The sequence below is a fragment of the Plecotus auritus genome, assembly GCF_963455305.1.
Source record: "Plecotus auritus genome assembly, chromosome: 7".
NCBI lineage: Eukaryota > Metazoa > Chordata > Mammalia > Chiroptera > Vespertilionidae > Plecotus > Plecotus auritus.
The window spans coordinates 22,025,736-22,049,354 of NC_137774.1; the positions used below are offsets into that span (position 1 = coordinate 22,025,736).

The window sequence follows — 23,619 nt, forward strand, 5'->3', positions numbered from 1 at the left end:
TGAAGGCCCAGAGGGTGGTTTTGACTAACATTTGCCTGAAAAAGGAAACAGCTCTTTGGAAGCATTCTTCTAATAATGAAGACAATAGTCATCATTTTACTGAGAGTGTACTAAGTGCCAGGCACTGTACCAGGGACTTTTGATGGGACCCACATCTTCTGTCTCATACCAATCCAGAGAGAGATGTGCCACTAGCGTTCCCATTTTCAGGTAACGAAAGTAAAGCTTAGACAAATTGAGTTGACCAAGGGGCCTCAGCTAGGGGATGGTAGAACCAGAATTGGAATTTAGGCAGGACCCCCGTCCATGCCCCTAAATGTACTCAAGCATGAAGTTAATTTTTTGCTCCAAATTAGCAGAGGAGACCAGCTCAGCCCCCTCTCCTGGTCTTTTCCAGGCTGTCTGCCTGGCTCGGAAATCTCTAGGTAACTCCCTGTTTCTGGTACCAAACATGGAACCCCAGATTTCCTCTGCCTGTGTATGTTTTTGTAAACAGGTTTTCTTACCCACAGACCCATGGCCCCCAGAAAGGGGTGGAAGGAGGTCCTCAGCAGGGGCAGGAGAGTTACTCTTTCTTAAGCTATTTACTGATCGACTCCCTTTGCTCCTGAAACCAGAAAGCAGAGGAACTCAAGAGTCAGCAGGGCTCAGAGCCCTAATTAATTTGTGGTCCAACTGGGTCAGGGGGAGTGACCCTGTGCAGTGGCCTTTTTTTTTTTTTTTTTCTTCCTTCAGGGACACATGTGCCCAGCTCACTAGAGCAGAGTTCCACGCACAGAGGGGAGAGATTCCAGATCCCCCCTCCCGGGGGTGGGGTTATCTCTCCTGTGAAGCATGTCTGCCTATTCAGTCCCTTCCTCCCTGGCTCTCTGGCTGGGCTCCTGCCGGTGTTAAGTTGCCCCAAATACCCAGTCTCTTATTTCACATCCTCAGGCAAAGATCCCATAGCCAAGGTGCCCTTTCAGCTTAGCTTTCCCATCGCTGCTCACTGACAGATAAGCTCCTAAGAAGAGGGAAGAGGGAGGGTGCAGAGGTGGGGAAAACCAGAGCCCACCCCTTTTGTCCCTTTGTCATGGGTCTCAGCGGGTCCTCCAGCCCCCAGTGTTGTGTGTGATAGGGTGGCGGCCAGCGGCCTCCTTGGCAGCTGGGACTTGACTTGGCCACGCCACAATGGCACGTATGCTTGGGCTTTACCTTAGGGTGGAAATTGGAGGCCAAAAGTTTGTAAGTGTCAAGAGACCAGCTTACAAACTTTTGTTTTGTGTGTGGGCTGAGAGAAAGTGGGGCTCCAGAGCCAGGCTCTGTTTCTGCATACTCTGCCAGACTCCCAGTCCAGACCTCGCGGAGATGGCTCACTCCCTGGGCTGGGTGGACTGAGACACGAGTGCTGCTGGGAATCTGGAGTGAGAAGGAGCCAGTGGACAGAATGTTCTTGCGCCTGGATGGACCGGCCACAGCACAGGCTGGGCCCCTGCGGGTAGAGGCGAACCCTTTCTCGTTTAGTCAGTCCATATCTTGAGTAACAAATTTACTGCCCGATAAACTGGTTCTAATGTACCTTTCTGAAGTGATATAAGCGGTTAAAATAAAAACGGGAGTGACCAGGAAGTTTGCACAGTTAGGTCCATTGGTCTTACTGCTCTGGGGCGCAAACCTGTGTCCTGGACTTAACCTTCCACCTCTTCTCCTCTCTTGCCACTCGCAGCCAAAGCAAATGCCTGGACCCTGGTTATAGGGATGATGATGTGGAGTTCGTTGGTATTCAGACAGGCTCAGCTCATTTCCCCAAGAAGAGGTCCCCAACCAGGGCCTCCAAAGATAACCTTGTGGGCAGTGCCTAAGTAACAGAACCCAAGAATTGGGCCTGTGTGTACAGGTTGGTGCCCAGAATATATCGAAAATGATATCCAGAATGTCCAGAGACTATTTAAAACGTGTATAGAAAGGTGGCAATTAAATGTTTGCCTTGGAATAAGGCTGGCCTCTGCGTTCTCCCAGGAGCTCTCGCCTAGGGAAGATGATTAAAAATAGATCTGAGTCGCACTTCCTGCTTGGCAGATGGCTGATAGCAAACACTGGGGCTTGCAGCTGACCTTTCCCTTCTGAAATCTGCTCTGTTTCCATGATGCTAATTAAGTCCCTCTCTAGACCTAATCAAAGAGCTGGCTGCAAAAAAAAAAACAAAAAAAAAAACCCCAAAACCCAGTACACACGCAAACCACACTTGCTGTCCTGGCTGGGCTCACTTCATGGAGCAACTTGAAAGTGCTGGAATTTGCATGGAAACACCCACTCCGTGTTCCAACTGGCTGGTCCTTGTTTGAAAATGAACAAGTTCTGCTTTCAAATTTGCTGTCCAGGGCTGTGGAGGATCCCACCCCCTCTCTACCCCCATCCATAAGGAACGACTAGTGGATGGGGGAGTGATAAGAGCGCCCAGTGTTTAGACCTATGCACAATAGACAATGCTCACACTCACTTCAGAACAGAGTAGGTGTCCGAAAGAGGGGCTTCTGGAGGTTCGGCTTCTAGGGGTGGCTTCATCCTCACTTACAAAGCACAGTATCAAACTATGGGAGATACAAGGCATCTGTTGTTGTTATTATTATATGTAGCAAACATCTAGGGACCATTGCTGGCTTTTTGTTGAGTTATTTTCCTCCCCAAGGAAAGAGATGAGGATACACACAGGCTGCCCTGAGTCCTCAAGGGTCTCTTCAACCTACTTCCTTTCCAGGGACAGTCCTTGCGCACCTAGAGTGCTCTCATCCTCTCGGGTCCCATCCGTGTTCTCAGAATCCTTTTAACATCCATAATGTATTACAGGGACCTCTGGGTGGTTTTGTACATATTTTATAGATTGTAGTCCCATTGGTTAGATTGTAAGCACCTTCAGGGCAGAGCTGACCGGCTGTATTCTCATGGTGCCCAGCAACATCTGACACAGCTGCTCATTAAATATTTGCTGACATATAATTATAGAGGCACCATATTCTTCCTTCAGACGACTGCATCACAAGATTCTGGGCCATACCCTTATCATTGGAAATCAGGCTCCCCCTCCCCAACTGACTATTTTAATGTGACACAAAACTTTTGGGCCTGGGAGAGGGTTTTCCAGGGCCTGATATCTTACAGTGGACCTGAGACTTGCATGTTGGGCGGGGAGAAGGTTGAGCGCCAGAAGATGTGAAGGGGATTTTAGTGCATGTCTTGGAGGATGAGAGTCGCAGGGTGAAATGATCAGATAAAATAGATCAGCTGGTGTTTTATGCAGATAAACAGGAAGTTTAAAAACACCAGGGAAGAGGTCTAACTCTGAGTCAGAAATGTTTGTTTAATGTGTGAGGCGTTTTCTCTAGAGAATATGGACTCACAAAACGTTCACCCTTCTAAGAGACCTTACTCAACCCCCTCATTTCACAGATGACACAACTCCCAGCTCAGAGGAACAGGGATCTGTCCAAGGACATCATGCTAGTTGAAGGCAGATGACCCAGCCATGCCTGGCAGGGCTGGGAGTGCGTGCCGGCTCTTCCTACCCAGTCACATTATGCTTCTAGAGGGAATACCAGTAATCACCAGTGCCCAGCTTTTGCACTTTGGCAAAAACATTTCTAATATTTATATGTTCCTGTTTCTTTCTTAAGAGCTCTTTGGCTGTGATTTCTTCCGGCCGTACAGCGATCCTCACCACTGTGACCCTTTTACGTAACATTGCCTCTTCCTTTATAACTCTACTCCTAAACTCAGTCCCTTGGGGTATATGAGTACAGAGGTGAAATGTAGGTCTTTGCTAATATGGCTCAGCGGAGGAAACCTACTGCTGGACCACTGCTACAGTGGAACACACATTGATAAACCTACTTCACTTTGTAGGCAGCCTCAAATCCAGTTGTTTCATTAAATAAGGCCTTGTGCTTTGGTTAGCATTTCCCGGAGAGGGAAGTGTTGAAAGTATTTAGAGAACACCTAGTATGAAATGAAACATCAGGTTCAGAAGAAAGTGGTAAACTTGGTGAGGGTAAAGCCTGGCATATCTGGGAAACTTGAGGGAACTTGTAGAGGAAGGGAGCTACCATTTATTGAGGGCCTATTAGATGCCAGGCATTGACTTTCTGTGAGGTGGGCATTGTTATCCCATGTGGCAGATGAGGAATGTGTGACCAGAGGGGTGACCATATCCAATAATATACCCTACAGAGAGTGCCAGAACTAGGAATTCAATCCAGTTCATCCAACTGCTTAATTCTTTCATTATACCAAGGCACTAAACTGGGACAAGTTGAGCCCATAGAAGGAAACCTTGATGTGGGCAAGAGAACGGCATTAAAGCTGTAACTTGAAGTGCTGTTTGATACCAAAGTATATAAAGATGGAGGATTGGGGAAGCTCTCAGGAGACAGAGTTCATTCAGCTCATAGCAGTAATTTTGGTACTGTCAGAGCGACTGGTAGTGGGTTTCCTGTTTCTGGAAGTATTTAAGCAGAGGTTTGGTAGAAATATGGACAAGGTGCATCAGGTGAGAGGTTGGCCTTTGGAGCTTCTTCACATCTCAGTAGACTATGAAATTAAAACTAGATCAAGTCATATGCATATTTGGTTTGGTTTTGAGACCCTCCACTGCATGAGATTCCTACAGACTGCAATGAGTTAAGTATTTCTCTTTTACCATCTCTCCAAGCATTCTTCTGGGTTCTCTGCTCAGTCTTGGCCATGAAGTTCAGGGATTTTAAGGGGCTTCTTGGCGTTCAATTATTTTTTCCCCATAAATTGTAAAATAGGAATCATTCATTCAGTAATAAGCTGGGAAGGCTGTTTTCAGGCTGGGATGCAGAGTCTTACACATGGAAGGTGTACAAATTTAATTGTATCCATTCATTCAAGGTGACCAAGCTCTGGTGGAGTGAATTCTAATTTATTAATTTACAGTAGAACAGATAATCCTGAAAGCTTGAACTGTGTGTTTATCTTCCTGGAAGGTAGACCCACTTGAGCAAGAGGATTCGATTTAGTCAGCTGCTAAGTAAATATGGCATCAGAGCAGAGCGGAGGAAACTGAATAGCCTAAGAGGTTTTCATCAGTTTTGACAGCTTGATCCATCCTTCTTCAAAGAGACGGCTTTTCCAAGTGGACACGCTCTTGAAAAAAATTGAGGCTTGGAGTCAGAAGCCATAATTTAAGTTCTGACCTTGACTTCCAAGCTTTGTAAAGCTGAGTAAATTGCTTGAGCCGCTCTGGGCTTCGGTGTCCCCCTGCTGTTTTGGAGGTTGATTTCGTTCATGTATGTGAAAGTGCTCTGCATGTTCTGACGTCTTACATATGTGTCAGTATTAGTCTAACTCTGTTAGGCTTCCCTCTTTGAGGAAGTCACTTGGACAACACCCTTGTTATCCCAACTTCACTCTCCCCTGGACTTTGGAGCCAGACCACCTAAGTCTCTATCTTGTATTGGTTGTTCGACTCTGGGCACATGTCTTTTTTTTTTTTTTTTTTAATATATTTTATTGATTTTTTACAGAGAGGAAGGGAGAGGGATAGAGAGCTAGAAACATCGATGAGAGAGAAACATCGACCAGCTGCCTCCTGCACACCTCCCACTGGGGATGTGCCCGCAGCCAAGGTACATGCCCTTGACAGGAATCGAACCCGGGACCCTTCAGTCCGCAGGCCTACGCTCTATCCACTGAGCCAAACCGGTTTTGGCTGGGCACATGTCTTAACTCCTCTCTCTGCCTCACTATTCTCTTCTGTAAAATGGGGATGATGGTTGTACCTACCTCATTAGATCGTTGAGAGGATTAAATGACTTCGCTTATGTAAAACTATTTGAATCCTGCCTGGCATATGATAAGCACTATGTAAATGTGAGCCATTATTGTTATTTCACAACTTAACGAGCCACCTCAGTTTCATCTATAAATTCTCTCCAGTATCACTACAGGACGTGCTTATTAGAAAATAATTAAGAAGCAATTTCCTCCGCAGCTTCAGTCTTGGAGATTAGGCTTTTCTGGCCTTTTTGCCTGGATTGGTTGCAAAGCAAGACTTACCTAGAGAGTCTGTCTGTTTTGCCAGGTGACTTCACAGACGGCCTTTGTGGTGTAAAGAAACTTTCATTCCCCAGTGTCCAGTTGGCTTTGGAAACAGAAGCGTAGATTGTTACATAAATCTAAGAAATTGGTATTTGTCCTTCCTAGGTATACAAATGAATAGTAAATTGTTTTCAAAGGCCTCGTGGTTTTGAGAGAAATTTGAGCGCCACTGTTTCAGCTTTACTAGTAGCTTTGTGTTTGAGTTGAACTGCAAAGGGCCCGGTGATTAATGCCTTGTTGCCATTACATCCTAATTCCACCATCTCTACTGTAACTCAGAAATCAGTCTCCCAGGACTGACCACGTGAGGGTGACAGGTCAGGCTTTCTGTAGAGGCCAGTGCTTGCCCGACTAAGGGACCCCCCCGCTCTTGATCCTTCTGGAGAAAGCGTGCTTTCCATACCTTCTCTGTAGAAAGCAAGGAGGGAATGCAGGATACTGAGAGCTGGTAGCATCTGTTTTCCCACTGGCTGAATGTTTACATTGGCATCTACTGTCCTAACCGTTTGCCACAGACTAGAGAGCTTTGGTTCTTCAGAGAACAACCACCGGGCCCCAAGCCACATCTGAGGCCCTTAGGACAGCTGGGGAGGTGTGGGAGAGGAGCTGTGAGGTCTGTGGCTGGAGAGGGGTTTAGGAGAGCAGCTGGAGAAGCTCTGGGAAGACAGCCCAGTCCTTCCAGAGGAGTCCTACAGCTCCCATTTTAAATCCCAAAAGCCTGTGGTGGTGTGAAAGGAAATGGAATTTACAAATATTTTTTATGGGCCAGGTACTGTGTATTCATTTTACACTCACAATATCCCTTTGGAATTGGCATTCTCTTCTCCCTTTTGTAGATGGGACCTTGAGGCTCAGAAGTGGAAGTGTCTTGCCCAAGGGTTACACAACTAGGAAGGGCTGGATCCAGGCCTCCCCAGCTCCAAAGCCTGCCTCTTTCCCACTGCACTTCAGGCAGGCGTGACACATGAGGGAGCGGAGCTTGCAGGGTCTTCTCTGGTCCATGGCTTTATTCTAGGTCCTTCCCTGAAAGCAACTCGTTTCACCTGGGTCAACAGGAAGGTGGATTTGAAAGGTCTGATCCTTAAGAGAGGACAGATCCCAGAATCTCCCCCTTTCACCAATAAAATGTGACACCTCACCACCTTTTGTTTTTTGGCTTTTGGTGCTGTTTCTTGTAACTGGTATGCTCCCATGCCCTTGGAATTTTATGACTCCGCACTGCAGATATTTCCTCCTTTCCAGCCAGTCCCTTCCCTGCCCCTCCCTCCATCTGTTTTGGGAATGTGAGGTTGCCTTGAGACCTACCAAAGCTCAAAGCCAAGAAGGAGGGCTGTAGGAGACCATGCTTCTACCCCTCGGCAGCACACATGGCCTTTTCCCCCATTCCAAGTTTCTAGACAGATATGTGAATGCCTTTTGTAGACCATAAACACGTACAAACGGCTTTGTCCTTTCCTAGTCTTTCCTGGTGACCTGTGTCCTAGTTGTGGAAGTCATCGAGTCGGGAAATTCTCCCTTATAATTAACCTAGGTCTTGTATTTCCATTTAAGTCCATTTCCTCTTCTTATTGCAGAGAAGATGGAAGAAATCCCCTTTAATCTTTTCCCTCTGGGCTAAATGTTCCCAGTTTCTTTTTATAAGTTGCATTTGAGTTCTAATTCTGGAAAATTTCATAATTTTCATTGTTCTTTATTATCATCCTTTCCACTTTCTCCATATGCTTCCTCGGGGCAAAATCCAAACAGGATCCGGTATTATTTTGCTTGGGTTTCAGGTTTTTGGAATGGAGCCTGTGGCTTACATTGACCCTAAATAGGAAACTCCACCAGGTCTGAACTATGGATGGAGAAAAGAACGAGAAAGGAAAAAAACTGGCCTGGTCCTCCCAGCCTAATGCCAGTTCTGTTGAAGGGGGGTGTTTAGCTGATCCCAAGAGGGAAGGTGTTACTAACTCTTGTTTGTATTTCTACCTAACACTTAGGCCACCTTTCCACTGAGATGATGGTATGTAGTATAGTATACAGCTCCTTGAGCAAACCCATAGAGACAGAAAATAGATTTGTGGTAGATGGGGTTAGGGGCAAGGGAATTGGAAGGTGACTAGTAATGATGTGAGATTTCCTTTAGGGGGTGCAAATTAGATGGTGATGGTTGCACCTATACTAAGCGCCACTGAATTGCATACTTTAAAGGGGTGACTTTGATGGTAATGGGGATTACCATTCAACTAAACAAAACAGCTTTATGTTGGCGCCAGTGAGTTCTTTTATAGTTATATAGTAAGACGTTCTGACAACAACATTTATACAATTCCTTGAAGTTTAGGAAGCTCTTTATTTTATACACATTATCTTATTTATTTTTTATACAAAATGGATGTGAATGTGAATACTATTTTGTTGTGCCCATTTTCTAGATTAGGAAATTGAGTCTTGGGGAAGTGAATTGGCTTGCCAGGGCTCAAACTCTGTCAGTCTGCCTCTTTGAAGCCCATGTAATTAAAACTGCCTGTGGATGGTCAATTGGAGAAACAAATACCAAGTGCTTTAAAGCTGCGGTTGCCAACTGGTGGTCCGTGAGGTCCGAAAGGTTGGTGACCGCTGCTTTAAAGGATTTGTAACCGGACAGTCAATGGGTCTGTGCTGCCTGTCACTACTTGAGCCAATTAAGCAGAGACAGGGTTGAATCATATATGAGCATTTATTCCAAAACTGCCAGCAGTATGGGAGAGCAGCAGGTCATCCACAAAAATCTGCTCTGTAGCCCCCCATAAGCCAGCTGCTTATATAGGGTAAGACAAAGATTACATGGGGAAGTAGGGATTACAGGTATGGGGAAGCAAGCTATGTAGCCTTGGATGGGACTCCATAATCTGTCCATGATAATAGACAGTTCTTGAATGAGAATGGGCTGCATTCAAAGATTGATTCCCAGATCGAAGGTTGACTCCCTGGGCCCAGGGGTACACAACTCCCAGGTCAGAATGTCCTTTCTTTAACCAACACAAGGCAATCATGGTTAACAGAGCATGATTAATATTTCCTGTAACCATAGCTAGTCCCCAATATTCTATTTTTGCCCCTAACAGATTCACAGGGTATCATGAGTGAAAAGAACCATGGGGAGCTTCAGTCTACCGCCTCCATTTTTATGGAGACATTGAGTTGCAAAGAGTGAAAGATTTATCTTTTGTCATAATAGTAGAGAAAGGAGGAGACCAGTCACCAAAGAAAAGGATGTCGAAGAACCAAGTAGATGAGAAGCAGCCTCTTCATTGCGCCTCTCCAGGCCCCTGAAAAGGCCAAGGAGGAGAGACAGGGAACTGACCTTTTCATTCTGCACTTCAGTTACCCTGTTTTACTTATCATTCTCAACAACCTTATGAAATATAGACATGGTTTCATCTACAGATGTAAAAGATGTAGAAGCTGAGAGAAGGCTAAATGATACTGCCAAGGTCAAGTAGCTTGTAAGTTGAAGTTGCAAAACCAGAATTTGTTTTGTTTGTTTTATTTTTGTTAAACCTCACCTGAGGATATTTGTCCATTGATTTTTTTTTTTTTTTAAGGGAGAGTGAAAGAGAGGGGGAACAACAGAGAGAAACATCCATTGGTTGCCTCTTGCACGAGCCCTTTGGTCCAAAGGCCAACGCTCTATCCACTGACCCAAACCGGCTAGGGCGCAAAACCAGAATTTGATCCGAATTTCTGGTGCCAAGACTCAGTCCTCTCATCATATGCAGATATGCATCCAGCTCCCAGTGGACACCTGCTTCCCCATCTCTCTGCGCATCCCCTGAGGCACGTGCTCAGTTGAAAGGGGTTGGCCTTCCCAAGAGAGGAGGGGGCCTACGTGTAAGAGGCTCTGCTTGCTGCCAGGAGGACCTCACGACTGCGTGTGTCCAAGTATACAGGACTCCAGGGTGAGGGCCAGGGCCCGGGCCTGTCACCACGGGGAAGGAACCACATGTTTGCTCTGTTGCCACCTCCCCCCATTTTTCAACGGTCCTCCTCCTTTTCAAAGGCATTTCTGTCTTCCAGACTTTCAAAGGAGCCAGAAATCAGTGGTTTTGGCTACTAAACAGGAAACTCAAAGCCCTTTCCGTTCCTTTGAGCTAGCTGGAAGGGCTGGGCCTGAAATGATTACTTTCCTATAAAGGACAGAAGAAAAGTTTTGTGTAACTTAAAAAAAAAAAACTTTCCCAGAGCCCTAAATACCAGCCGTGGTTGACACACAACATGGCAAAGAGCTGCCTTGGTGCCTGGCAGTGCTGACATCCCACTGACATGTCTGACAGTCTCTTAGGGATCTCCTAGCCTGAGATTCTGTTCGCTTCATTCTGCTGCTTCCCGAGCCTCTTCTCAGGCTCCGCACCTTCGGTACCACCCTCACTCGTGGGGGAGTGCCAGGCTGTGACTGGTTGCGCCAGGCTGGGCCGGGCCCCACAGGATACAGCGACCCAGCCGGGGCTATTCTTGTCTGTGTCTATTTGCAAGATGCCTGTTGTTCTCAGTCACTGTTTTTCCCATCATAACTGAGAACTTGGCAGGGCCCCGCGTGAAAGGCCTGGTGGGAGAGCGCTCTGCCCCAGGAAGTGCGGCTGCTCCCACGTGCCAGGCTGAGGAAGCGGGTTCTCAGACAGTCGCTCAGGGGCCACCTGAGTGGATGCTGCCGGATGACAGCCCCGCTTGGGTCCGGCACCCTTCTGCAGAGGGCGGGCGGCTGCCAGCATGCTGTCGTGGAACAAGCCTGCGAGAACCGTAGTGGCCCTGCGAGGTGCTGCTGGGGCTGGCTGGCTGGCGTTTCTCCTCTGTGTGTGTCCTCCCCTAGCCCCACTTTCGAGGAATTCTAATCTGTGTCAGGCCAGAGAACATTCCTCCTGGGCCCTACCCCAGAGCCCCAGAGCAGTGGCCTCCAGACTTTTAATCACACACCCCTGGCAGTAACATGTTTGTGCACATACTCCTAATTCGCACACTTACAAAGGGTATGTATGTACTGCTATGTAATGTGTACATTAGAAACATACAGGCAAAGGAAATCTTTATAATTTATGTAATTTTAAAGGACGGAAGAAAAAGGAAACAATTATAAATTTGCTTTTAATCTGATTTTATTGTAGGTATATGTCATTGAATAGACTCTTGAGAAAAGTAAAATCTTGTTCCTCACTTTCTGATTCAGTGGTTCCACGGTATGTCCCAAGCTGAGTGCATTTCGGTACTTCATTTTAAGTTTCCCTCGCTGGAAACTGACTTTCAAAGAAAGGGCGATTCTGTGGAACATGTGTAGCATCGTTGTACTTACAAAATCCTGACCCCCATTTTCCAGCCCCTCCACCATTTACACAAAGGATTTTGCTGAACTTTGCAGTTGCTCTTGCGGTTTTTAACAAGGCCACAAAGCCTCCGAAGCTCCTTGTTTGGCATTCTTTTAAGTAGATAAGGAAATTGTTTACAATTCCTAATTATACAACTATAGGAGTACAGTGTGGAGGCACAGGAAATTTTAGAGATGGCTTATTCTTTAAAATTTTATTGGATTTTTAGTTTTTTATTTATTTAATTGGATTTTTAAAAATTATTTTTAATTCTATACACAGTAAAATACACTCTTTGGTGTATAGTCCTGTGAGTGTTGACAAATACATACTCTTGTAACTACTCTCACAAGTCAGAACAGTCCCACACCCCCATCAGCCCTTTGTAGTCAATTTCTCCCCTGTTCCATAGCCTTTGGCAACCGCTGGTCACCTCAGTCCAGTGCATTTCAGATTCATCGATGTTGCTATGTGTATCTGTAGTCAGATGTGTGATTTTCAGACACTTCCTCCCAGTCTGTCTTATTTTTTTATTCTCTTACTAGTGTCTTTTTTAGAGCAAAAGTTAAAATTTTTTATGAAGTTCAGTTTGGCAGGTTTTAAAAATTAATTATGTTCCTGTTGAACTATCTTAAGAAATCTTTTCTAACATTAAGTAACAAAGATTTTCTCCTGCATTTTCTTCTAACTATTGTCCGTTTTGAATTAATTTTTGCATAGGCATTTCCATTGTAGACTACAGAGATCACATAAAATGAAAATACTGCCAAATGCCATTTCTCTCCATAGCAAAAGTTTCTTTTGAAAAGGAGTTATATTTCCATTCCCTGTTAAAATGTCACCTTTACTTTGAAGGGACAGATTTAGTGTGTTTATGTTTTTGGAAAATCTGGCAAAATAGCCTACTTTTTACCACAAAAGGCAGCTAGTTTGGAGTGCTCGTCTTCTTGCAAAAGAAAAATGTATAACTTATATTTACATTTTTAAGATTTTTTTATGTAAATGAACCTCTTTGTAGTCCTTTATCTCATTACAAAAAATTAAAAGGATCCTGCTGTTTAAAGATCTCCTTATTGACATCCTAGAGCACAAAAATAGTGGTATTCACGATGTGCTGAAAGCAAAGGCAGAAGAGTATCCCCCCCAAGAAAAACCACACACACAGCGAGAGCCCCATACTTCCTGTTAGATACCTGTACACATGACACAGGGAAGATCCCAGAGGCAATCCATGTCTTGTGACTGTTTAGCGAAACGTTTAAAGATGAAAGAAAGTAGATAAAATTCTAGTATTCTTTTCCTACTCTGGGGGGTTGCTTGTGTATCTCCTGGGGATACTGCTGCCCTGAAAAGTCTTAGAAAGCTGCCTCGCTTCCTGCTTTCTACCTGTGCCAAACAGATAGTAGGTGACCTGTGAGTGTTTGAGAAACAGATGACTTTTCCTGTCATAAATGGTAAAGCCATGGTGCCATTTTCCTGCCTGTGTTCTTCTAGAATTTATTTTCCCATCACCACCTTCTTCTAAGTTCTGAACTTAAAAGTCTTGACAAATGTTTTTTACTTTATTTGTTTTATTACTTTTTTAAAATATATTTTTATTGATCTCAGAGAGGAAGGCAGAGGGAGAGAGAGAGAAACATCAATGAGAGAGAATTATTGATCGGCTGCCTCCTGCACGCCCCCTATTGGGATTGAGCCTGCAACCCAGGCATGTGCCTTGACTGGAACCTAGGACCCTTCAGTCTGCAGGCCGATGCTCTCCACTGAGCCAAACCAGCTAGGGCTTGACAAATGTTTTTTAGAGGATGACACTCCTGATTATTCATAATATATTGCCATTGAACTGTAAGTGAATATAATTTTGGAGCTGGCAGGGAACTTGGAGGTCAGCTAGTCCAAATTCCTTCTTAAAATCAAGTAAAAAATGAACAGACAGGGAACAGGAGGCGTCCAGAACACAGGTGCCAGTGGGGCACCTCTTCCTGGGGAGGTCAGAGGAAGCCGAGCAGAGACTTAGCATTGGTGGGTGAAGAGCCTCCCCCTCCCCCGGGGCAACATTGTGGGCAAAGTTGGTGAAGTGCAAGTTCCAGGAACTTCATGGGGTTGGGCCCGGCTAGAGCAAAGGCTACCATGGGAAAGGAGCAAGAGAAGAGGCTGCAGAGGTGGTGGGGCCAGATCCTGAGGCCCTTGCTATCCTGGCTGGGCTCAGGTGTCTTCGTGCTCTAAGGTTGAGCCGATAGGTTGGCCAAATCCGTGCTCCGTGTCCCTGGACATTATCTCATTCAAACACTTCCAGGCTTCAAGGCTGCGACACTCATTTTCATGCACAATTCTAGTCTGAGAGTTCCTGTGTTCCTCAGGGATGTTTCAAGACCCAGGAGAGTTGGTTTAGGTTTGAGCAGCCGCTGGGGAACATCCGGAGCTACACCTGGGAGCAAAGGCTTCTGGTATGTTTGTATGTTGGAGGCAACCAACAGTTCAGCTGCCCTGGAGGCAGCTTTCCCACAAGTCAAGCATTCTGCCTTACTCTCTGGCTGGCGCCACTGATCCCTAAAGTCCTGTGCTTCTGACAGCGACTGTCTCGTGGGCACCAATCTGCATCCAGTCTGGTTAACCAATCACCCCCAGTTTCTCCAGCCACTGAGTAACAGAGGTCATGGGAGAGCCCCTTATGCGTTTGTTTTCAGAGTGGATTTCAGAGCAGACTACGATATTTAATTCAGGGTACAACCATCAGACCATTAAAAATGCAGGCAGCAATGCAGAACACGGCTGGCTCATGTCAGCCAGGCATTTCAGGGTAACCGGAGGAGGCAAACATGGGTAGGGCCGGTGTTAGTGGGAGTAGACGCCAAATGGCATGGCAGGCCCTGGCTCCTGTTTCTCCTGTTCCCTGCCACCCTCCAGCCGGAAGAGAGGAAAGCTCATATTTAAGCTAGACGTTTAAATGGGATTGCTGTTTAGCGAGCACTCCTGTGACCTAGGGATCAAGTTGCTCACACCTCAGAAAGAGACGTCCCATTTAGGAGGGTTGTAACTGTCATGGAGGTTAACTCTATAAGAAGGCACAACACGTGGGAAGAAGGTGGGCTTGATGGTTTATTCTTGCCTCAGGGATTCTTCGCTGTCTCTGTAGAGTTGGACCAAGAGGGTGAGCAAAGGTGCCGGTTTCCATGGGCTGGTTTCCATGCCCTCTAGCCCAGTGGTCGGCAAACTGCAGCTCTGTTGACTAATGAGCTTGCCAACCACTGACTTAGACTCTCGATTCCAATAATTACAGGCTGTTGTTGTTCCTTGTGATTAAGCCCCTATCCCAGTGGTCGGCAAACTCATTACTCAACAGAGCGGCAAACCGCGGCAGCTCGCAAGCCGCAGTTTGCCGACCACTGCTCTAGCCTACTCGAGGAAAGCCGTGGCCAGCACACAGGGCTGAAATCAAGCGGGTCTAGGAAAGGCCAGTGTGGATCAGTGATCTCAGGTGGATCCTTGTATCAGAGGATGTCAGGAGGGAATTGGGAGTTTGTGTTTTTCTTACCTTCTCACTGGGCTACTGAAAATGAGACAGTCGTGGTGTGGGCTGGCCAGGATCCTTAGCTCTGTCTGTTCTGCCTTCTCCTGGGCTGCTAACTGGTTCACTGGACTGCTAACTGGCTCACTGCTCCCTTTTTTCTTTGTCAATCCTGGAAGGTCATGATCACTGTGATTTGGGCTGGTTTTCCCAAGTGGGTGGGTGAAAGAGATGTCTAACTATCGATTTGTGTTCTTGCATTTCAGTCGTTCCAAGGAAGTCAAGGACGCGCATACCTCTTTAATTCAGTGTGAGTGTCTCTCAACAGTACATCCATGGTTTGGTGCAAATTTGAGGGTTGGGGGAAAACACAACAACACTTAATGATCATTGAACAATGGACCCTGCCCTCTGTGCCACAGTAAAAAACCCGTGGCATGTTGCATTCCACAAGTGGTCGCCAGTTACCTTTGGGGGATTTTTTGGCAGCATCTTTGGCTACAAACAATATATTCACTCGCCCCAGGAGGCACATCAGAGAGCTGTGGTCTCACAGGGAAGAAGCTGAAGTGCTTCTTAGAAAGCCTCCACGTGAGGGCTTCTAACCAGGTGTGAGGCATATTGGGAAAAGGAAGAGACTGCACAGAAGACACCAGCATCTGCTGGAGGACCTAAGGCTGGAGGGAAGGCCCCGTTAGGGAAGGTCCTCCATTCTTCCATCAGATGCACAGTCTGCCCCAGCCCTCAGTCATTAACCCGGCACGACATTTACGGCCCCTTCCCGGGAAAGGAAGGGGAAGCACACACAAGCCGAGGAGCTGTGACGGTGGAAAGCCTGCGTGTGCAGTTGAGATGGTGCGTGCTCTGTGGAGGAGCAGAGTGTGTTTGATACCCAGGGCTCGCTCACCCTTGTGCTCAGGGCAAGACTGGGCCGTCATGTTTCACATTTCCAACTGCAGCCAGCCCCCAGGAAGCTCCGAGGACTGTGCCCGTGGCTGTGGACTTCACAGTGTGGCCGTCAGTTTGCCCCTCTATATCACAGGATTGAAAGCACCTCTTAGGAACATTGCAAGCAAAATCTCAACCATCAAGACTATTTTTAGTCGACTCGTTGAATCAGAACTTGCAGACCTAAAATTCACTTCAGTGGAGATTTTCCACGTGGCTGCCCTTGGGGGGTTGTTATTGATTGCAGTTATGGAGGGCACCCTCCTCGGTGTGGGCTTCCCCCGAGGCAGCTGTGCTCAGTTAATTTTTTGCTGGGAGCTCAGCTTGAGCAACTGATGCTGAACAGGTGACTGACTGCCCGTTCTCTCTTTCTGTCCCTTGGCATAGAGTTAATGTGGGCTGCGGGCCTGCGGAGGAGCGAGTGTTGCTAACAGGACTGCACGCAGTCGCAGACATTTACTGTGAAAACTGCAAAACCACTCTGGGCTGGAAATATGTAAGTATTGAGAAGTCTGGTGGAGAGAGGGACATGCAGGGGACGCCGAGAGCCTCGCTCTAGAAGTAACCTTTCTGTGGCCTGGGGGACTGTCTTTGTCCAGGACGGGAACCTGACCCCAAAGAGCAGCTCATGGCACACTCCTGTTTGCCACACGCATTCTTCCCTTTTCACTACTCATTCCCTCACACCACCCCTGAGACAGACAGACACATACACACACCCTTTGCCTTTAAATAAATAATAACACTGGCACAGAGCATTTCCTGACAGCTTACTATGTTCCAGGCATACATTATTTTATTTACTCTTCACAGTATGCCTAGAGGGTAGGTCATATTTTAACCCCTATTTTTAAAAACTATGTTTTTGTTGATTTCCAAGAGGAAGGAAGAGAGAGAGAGAGAAACATCATCAATGAGAGAGAATCATTGATCGGCTGCCTCCTGCACGACCCCCCAACTGGAGATGGAGCCCACAACCCCTTCATGTGCCCTGACCTGGAATTGGACTTTGACCTCCTGATTCACAGGTCGATGCTCAAACTCTGAGCTACACCAGCCGGCTTAACCCCTGTTAAGGATGAGGACACTGAGGCTTAAGGAGGTTAGTAATACGTTCAATGTTATCTAGCCATTACATGGCTAAGTAGGATAGGGGTCCAGGTCGTGGTCTGAGCGCAGAGCCCATGCTCTTTCATGCCCCAGTAAATACCCCCAGAGCATCTCTAGTCCTGGGCCCTGTGCTCGGCGTCATCAAGCATTGGTAGTGCATGCCCGCTCTCAGCCATAGTCAGGGCTGGACTTTGCCAACCGGACATTCATCCCTTCGTTGTTGAACTCAGCAAGTATTTCCCACATCTTCTTGGTACCTAGGAAAGTCAGCAGTCCTTGGCCAGGGTGGGAGAGGTATATGTGTGCTATGAAAATGCTTGTATTGTTGTTGTTGTCTTTACTGGGTGATCTTTCACAGAGCTTTCCTCTGCCCTTTCTGCCGCTGCGGCGGAATTGAACAATGAGTCTTCCTGTCTCTGGGAGGGCAGTTTATCCCATAAGCGATCCCTTACATTCCGCCCTGTCAGTTACCTAGGGTCCTGTCACCTACGTCAGGTAGGAGGAGCCTGCAGGAGTCCAAACTGCTGGCAGAAGGATAATGACTGTGGATGTGGGTTTGTTGTTGTAACACATGTACCACTCTACAGGGTCTGCTGGTGGGGCGGTTGTGTGTCTGTGGGAGCAGGAGTAGAGGGAAAATCTCTGTGCCTTCTGCTCCTTTTTTGCTGTGAGTCTAAAACTGTTCTGAAAATAGGACTTCTATTTAAAAAGGATGTTGAACAATGGAAGCCAGGCATAAAAGTATGCTTGCATTTAAATAAAGTTTAAAAATATGCAAATCTTGAAACCGGCTGCAGGTGGAGTCTGTGATGGAGCAGCATTGACATCTCCCTTGAAACATTTGGATTAGAAAGGAAAAAGCCTAGACGCTGTGTTTCCTGTTGCCAAGGTGCTTTAGCCCAACCTCCCTGTGGTTGCCTTGGTGGTTCCTTCTGGGGGGAAACTGGCCTTGACCATTCGGCAACGCACCCCCCCCCTCAACCCTGCCTCGTGTGGCCACTGGCCCTGCTGCGTGATCTGGGGGCCATGGTTCTGGGTTGATTATCCAGTAATGTTCTCCCCCTTCTCTTGGCTGTCTCATTCCTTTCAGGCTGTGCTGGGTGACAGACAGAAGATAGTCTGAGTTGGTTGGTTTTGCTCCTAAATTGCTTCAGGGCAAATGATTCACTGCTTGACAGAGCTTTATTGAGAGCCTTTGTGTTGGATACAAAAGAGAAGCTATATAGTCCTTGCCCCTGGGTGTTCACAGTCCTGGCTGGGGAGCAAAGCCACAGGTAAACAGAGGAGATAGTGGGCCGGGTAGAATGTATGTATCTCTCTCCCCCAACATCTGTTGATCGCCTCCGTGTGCGGGCCAGTGCTCCAGCCTTCATCCCATGATTTCTTCTGACCCGCACAATAATCCTGTGACATGTTTTCATTGTCCCAGTTTTGTAAATGGAGAGTTTATCATTTTGTACATTGTAAACGGTTAAGTGGTGCTTCTGACACTGGGAAGCAGAGTGGAGCGCTCACTCTGGGGTGGAGTTCAGACTCCAGATGTGGTGCTCCGTCCACTGGAGCCCACAGTGGCGACATTTTTGTAAATGCCCTGTAGCTTGGGGAGTGTTGATTTGTGTGTGTGTGTGTGTGTGTGTGTGTGTGTGTGTGTGTGTTTTAAATAAGGATATACTCCCACTTTCCTAGTTTTGTTTTTTCCTCTCCCCACCCTGAACACACAGACAATAGGTCTTATTCCTGAACCACATTCTCTGCTGTATACACCTCTCTCTCTCTCTCTCTCTCTCTCTCTCTCTCACACACACACACACACACACACACACACACACACACACACACACAGATGGGGAATAATGAAGTGTCAAGGATATCACTGCTGAGCCCACAGCTCTTGTGTGTGTGGTGTTAGTGCATTTTCTGTTGGTGCCCCTCCCTATCCACTCTGTGGAATGAGTCCTCTCACCCAAAGACTGGAGTCTGAACTCTCCTCCTGCAGCCCAAAGCCCTGAGCTCTAGACCAGAAGGACCTCTCGTCAGTTACTAATATGGGGACTCGGGAGGATGAGCTGATTCCACTGCTTCTCTGCACTGACCTTAGGCGTCTAATGACTGCTCACCCACCAGGATGTTTTAGGCATCTACGCCTGCAAATAAATAGCCCTCGGACCTCACTCCTGTGCAGGACTTCTCTCTGTGGGGGCTTATGACAAGCTGGAAAGTCCGCAGTGCTGCAGGGTTAGGGTGGGGAGCTGCCAGGTACTTTGTAGTGAGCCCCCCCGGAGGTCTGGCAGCGGGGTGGATTCGTGCAGCGCCCATGTCTCTGGAGGAAGGCAGAGAAGGAAAAGCAGACGTAACACATCTGACATAGAAACAGCAAGATAAGAAATGAAAAGACCTGTTTGGCCTCACCATACTTTGTTTCTCTCCCTGTCTTTTCTATAAGCCTAACAAAGTCTGGTTTTAAATTATAACACAGACGCCCTAACCGGTTTGGCTCAGTGGATAGAGCGTCGGCCTGCGGACTGAAGGGTCCCAGGTTCGATTCCGGTCAAGGGCATGTACCTTGGTTGCGGGCACATCCCCAGTAGGGGGTGTGCAGGAGGCAGCTGATCGATGTTTCTCTCTCATCAATGTTTCTAACTCTCTATCCCTCTCCCTTCCTCTCTGTAAAAAATCAATAAAATATATTTTAAAAAAATAATAATAAATAAATAAATAAATTATAACACAGACACTGTGTGAACACATCCATAGGGCAGATTTCTGGTTAGCGTCAAAAACCAAGTTCCCCAAGACAAAATATGGGGTGTCCCCAAAAAGGTATACACATTTGTATACACAGATGAATGAAACGCACTCGTTCGATCGGCAGTTACTTATTGGAGGCCTGGTATGTGCCTAGCCGTCTTCTTGGCGCTAGGGATGGGGCCATGAACAGAACAAAGGAACCGCCTGCCTCCCAGGAAGCTGATATCGTCGTCGTGGGACACAGACAACGCACAGAATAGATGCGCAGGTCACAGTGCACGTTGGAAAGTGACACGCACTGCGGGGAGGGGTTGCGGGGAAGCTCTGGTCTTAAGTCACTGAGTAGTTGGCAAGAGCCTACCGAGATGGTGACATGTGGGCAAAGACCTGAACGAGCAGAGATCCTGAAGCAATTCTGTTGTAAATGTGGAGGAAGCCCTGGTGTCGCCCCAGTGCCGCAGTTCATGGAAAGGGACACAGTGTGCTTACGTGGCGGGAGTTCTCTCCGTGAGTGTGGGTAAAGCGGGGCGCAAAGGCTTCCGTGCCTGCCACGGGCCCCGCCTTTGCTCCTGTGCCACCAACGTCACCTGCTTGTCTTTCGTCACTGAGCATCTTTTCCCTTCCTTGTGTTTCCTAGGAACATGCCTTTGAAAGCAGCCAGAAATATAAAGAAGGGAAATACATCATTGAGCTGGCACACATGATCAAGGACAATGGCTGGGACTGAGCCGAGAGCCGCCGCCAGCCCGTGTCCGCGTGAACGCCACCCAACTGAACATTCTACCCAAGCGTGAGAGAGTGACTGGACACTTGGTTCCATCCATGTAGGGGCCTTGCCCCCTGGGGCATCGGCCCACCCCGACGCCGTCTTTCTGGTGACCGGCCTCTAAATCGCTGTCTCTCTGTCTCTTTGCTTCGTATCTGTTTGTGAGTTGATCCTGGCTTCTCTCTCTGGTCTCGTGTTGGCTGAACACAAAACAGCAAAAGGAGCAGACGCCTGACCGCATGGCGGCAGCCCACCTTGATCAGGGCCTGGGGCCCACGGGAGAGCTGCCTGACGGCCTCTGGTCGGGGGAGCAGTGCACGGCGGGGTGTGAGCAAGAGGGAACGTGGAGGGTTCCAGGGTGGGCAGGGGGCGGGAGGGCAGAGGTAGGGACAACATTGTGCTACTCTTGGAGACCTGGTAACTTAGGCTTGAAGTAACCAAGTTGTCTAAAAGGACAAAGAGAAAACAATACCTCATGACCATGCTCTCTCTGATCAGAAGCTTCTGCTCCTGACACCACAGGTGCCAGGTGAGCAGGTGGGCACCAGGGTGGCCCTAATCCTAGCTGGCAGGGCAGCGGCCTGCTTCTCCCGGGCCAGTCAGGGTGTCTTGGCGGCTGTGAGTGATTGGGGGGAAGCCCAGCTGGGTTTGGACGACTCTGGAGCCCCACCGCTCCTCTGGGTAATCTTCGTTTCCTCTTCAGCCACCAGAGGTGAGAGGAGGGGGACTGCCATTTGCAATGGGTGCAAAAATCCAAACATCCCAAAGGCTGTGACCAGGAACCAGGTAAAAATCAGTAATTGAGGAGAACAGGGAACAAGAAGCTGCAATTCGGGAGCTCCTGCAGAAATGGCCCAGATATTGGGCTCAGAAAAAAAAACCCACGTAAAACCAATTAGCATTTCTGCGTGTCTGACCTTTTCCCTGCCCCTCAGTGAGAGAAGAGAGCGCCATGGAAGGAACGGGTGTGGAGGGGTGAAGCTGGGCGTAGCTTAGCTTTGAACCATTGCAGGTCCGGTGCCGTTTCCTTCCGTCTTTGGTGTGCAGTAGCTTCAGGAGGTCAGCAGTTCTCCATACATAGAGTTTTGGGTGTTTTTCTCCAGTTCTATCATCCTAGATTGTGGAAAACAAAGTCTCAAGGGTTTGAGCTTAGTCATCGCTTGAATGTGAGAGAGAAAACTGTCCGAATGGTCCAGTAGGGGGAGGGATCAGACTTGATGTCAAATGTCAAATTTTAATATTACCCAACACCCCCGCCCCTCTCCTCCCTATCCAAAGTTCATTACATTAGGTGAAGTGGAGAGCAAATCCCTGTAAGGCTCCTGAGAGAGGGAGGCGTTTGTTACATTTAATCAGCACTGTGAAGTCCGTTCCACAGCCACTTAGCCAGTACACAGCGCGTGATGGAAACTTCTTGAGCTGAGTTCATTTCATTGCTTGGACTGAAAATATTATTGTTCAGATATATGCAGGTTATGTCAGGTAATCCTCAGTATCTCATTCTCCAGGTCGGCTGATCCTACAGGAATATTCACCTTAGAAATCACAAATGAGTGTGTTCATGGAGACAAAGAGTCTATAAAATCGATTAACCAAGATTCAAGCAACCAACCCAGGATTTTTCAGAATTGAACCAAATTTCCCTAGGGAATGGGTCGGCGATGGAAATGCCTTTCTGTGTCTCTGTGTGCCAACCGCAGGATGGGGGCCCTGAGATGGCGTGGTCCTGCCGGCCGAGGCGGGCAGCAGGACCGGAGGCGGGGGGCTCCAGGCTCACAGTAGACTGCCTCTGTAAGACTTCCGAGTTTTAGAAATGGAACTTGGTTCCCAAAGGCTTCTCGCCCACATCTTCGGTGCTTTAGTAGCCCTGGGAGATTTTGTTCTCCCCACGTTACTGAAAAGCAGACTGAAGTTCAAAAAAAAAAAAAAAAAGTATTGCATTTTTGCTCCCAGAGAAATAGTTCCTCTGGTTCCAGGCACTCCCAAGCCCAAGATCTCAAAAAATAAAATTTTTTTACAACTTTCACATTCCTCAATGGGCTTGGCAGCCCAGAAGTCATAGATTCCCTTCCAGCCCCTTGAAGGTAGTGGCCTTCAGTTATGGATTTTGATTAGCCCCCTGGCTCAGGGAATGTCCTGGCTATTGATACTCCTCCCCATAATAAGAAAGCGGGGGCTAAACATGGGTATTTTGTCTTTAAAAGTAAGAATGGAGTGCGACAACAGAGAAACCAGACATGAGGTGCCCTAGAATTTTCAGCAGAAGGAGACCGATGTGTCCCTCTTCTTCCTTGGAGATGGGGCCTGCACGGATCAGCCCAGGCTCCAGTAAGACCCTGGTTTCGGTGTGTTTTTTTATTATTATTAATATTATCCATTGAGCATCCAGGGGTAGAGGGCACCATACTTGGTGCAAAAGATCTGAGAAAAATGCTGGTTTTTTCCATAAATACAGAAAAACAGAAACCCAACTCATTGGGCTTTCCCTTCGTGTCAATTAAACCAAAAGTGCTTCTTAAACCTTCAGCTCCATTCATGGCTTGTCTGCCGAACGTCTGGTGGCATCGGAGAGCCCTCAGCTGAGCAGTGGAGATGCATCAACGCATGGCCTCAGTCACTTCATTCTTTAATTTTCCTCACCAAATCATTGACTCAGAGCATAACCAAAGACCTTGTCCACTCGCCCCTGGTAGGTTCAGGGAATTGGAGTTCGATGCAAAACTTAGGTGGGGTTGAGGGAGTAAGGAAAGGGAGAGGGAGGAGTGAGAAACGAATCAGCCCAGAGTTCTATGCCTCCAGCAGCTGCCTTCATTGTCAGCTGATGATCCAGTTCCATCCCAGGTCGTATGGCCTTGGTGGCCCTGGATTACACCCACCCCAGCCCCATCCCATCCTTGCTGTTCATCTCAGGCTGCTGATGGGCTGATTTGGCATGAGTCAAATTCAGCCGAAGTTGAAGGTCACAGATCGTCATCTGGGCCTGATTGAGTGGTGCCCCGACTCCGTGGACAGTAGTAACATCAGGGACATAGGATGGAGGACATCTTTCCTGGCGGGTCAGTGTGTGAAAAAGAGGCATCCCCTTTATACAAAGATTTTCAAGTGGATATATATATAAAAGA

The 23,619-nt window shown here is 47.5% G+C and overlaps 1 protein-coding gene across 2 annotated transcripts in view; it reads left to right on the forward strand.

Moving 5' to 3' along the window:
* Positions 1-22,495, forward strand: part of YPEL2 (yippee like 2) — an 88,159-nt gene extending 65,664 nt beyond the window's left edge. For both annotated transcript variants that reach the window (XM_080679852.1, XM_080679851.1), the window contains exons 3-5: positions 15,192-15,235; positions 16,261-16,369; positions 20,369-22,495. In XM_080679852.1, coding sequence (XP_080535978.1) covers positions 15,192-15,235; positions 16,261-16,369; positions 20,369-20,458 — 243 coding nt within the window. In that variant the 3' untranslated portion in view covers positions 20,459-22,495. The remainder of the gene's footprint in view (positions 1-15,191; positions 15,236-16,260; positions 16,370-20,368) is intronic.
* Positions 22,496-23,619: the final 1,124 nt, after the last annotated feature.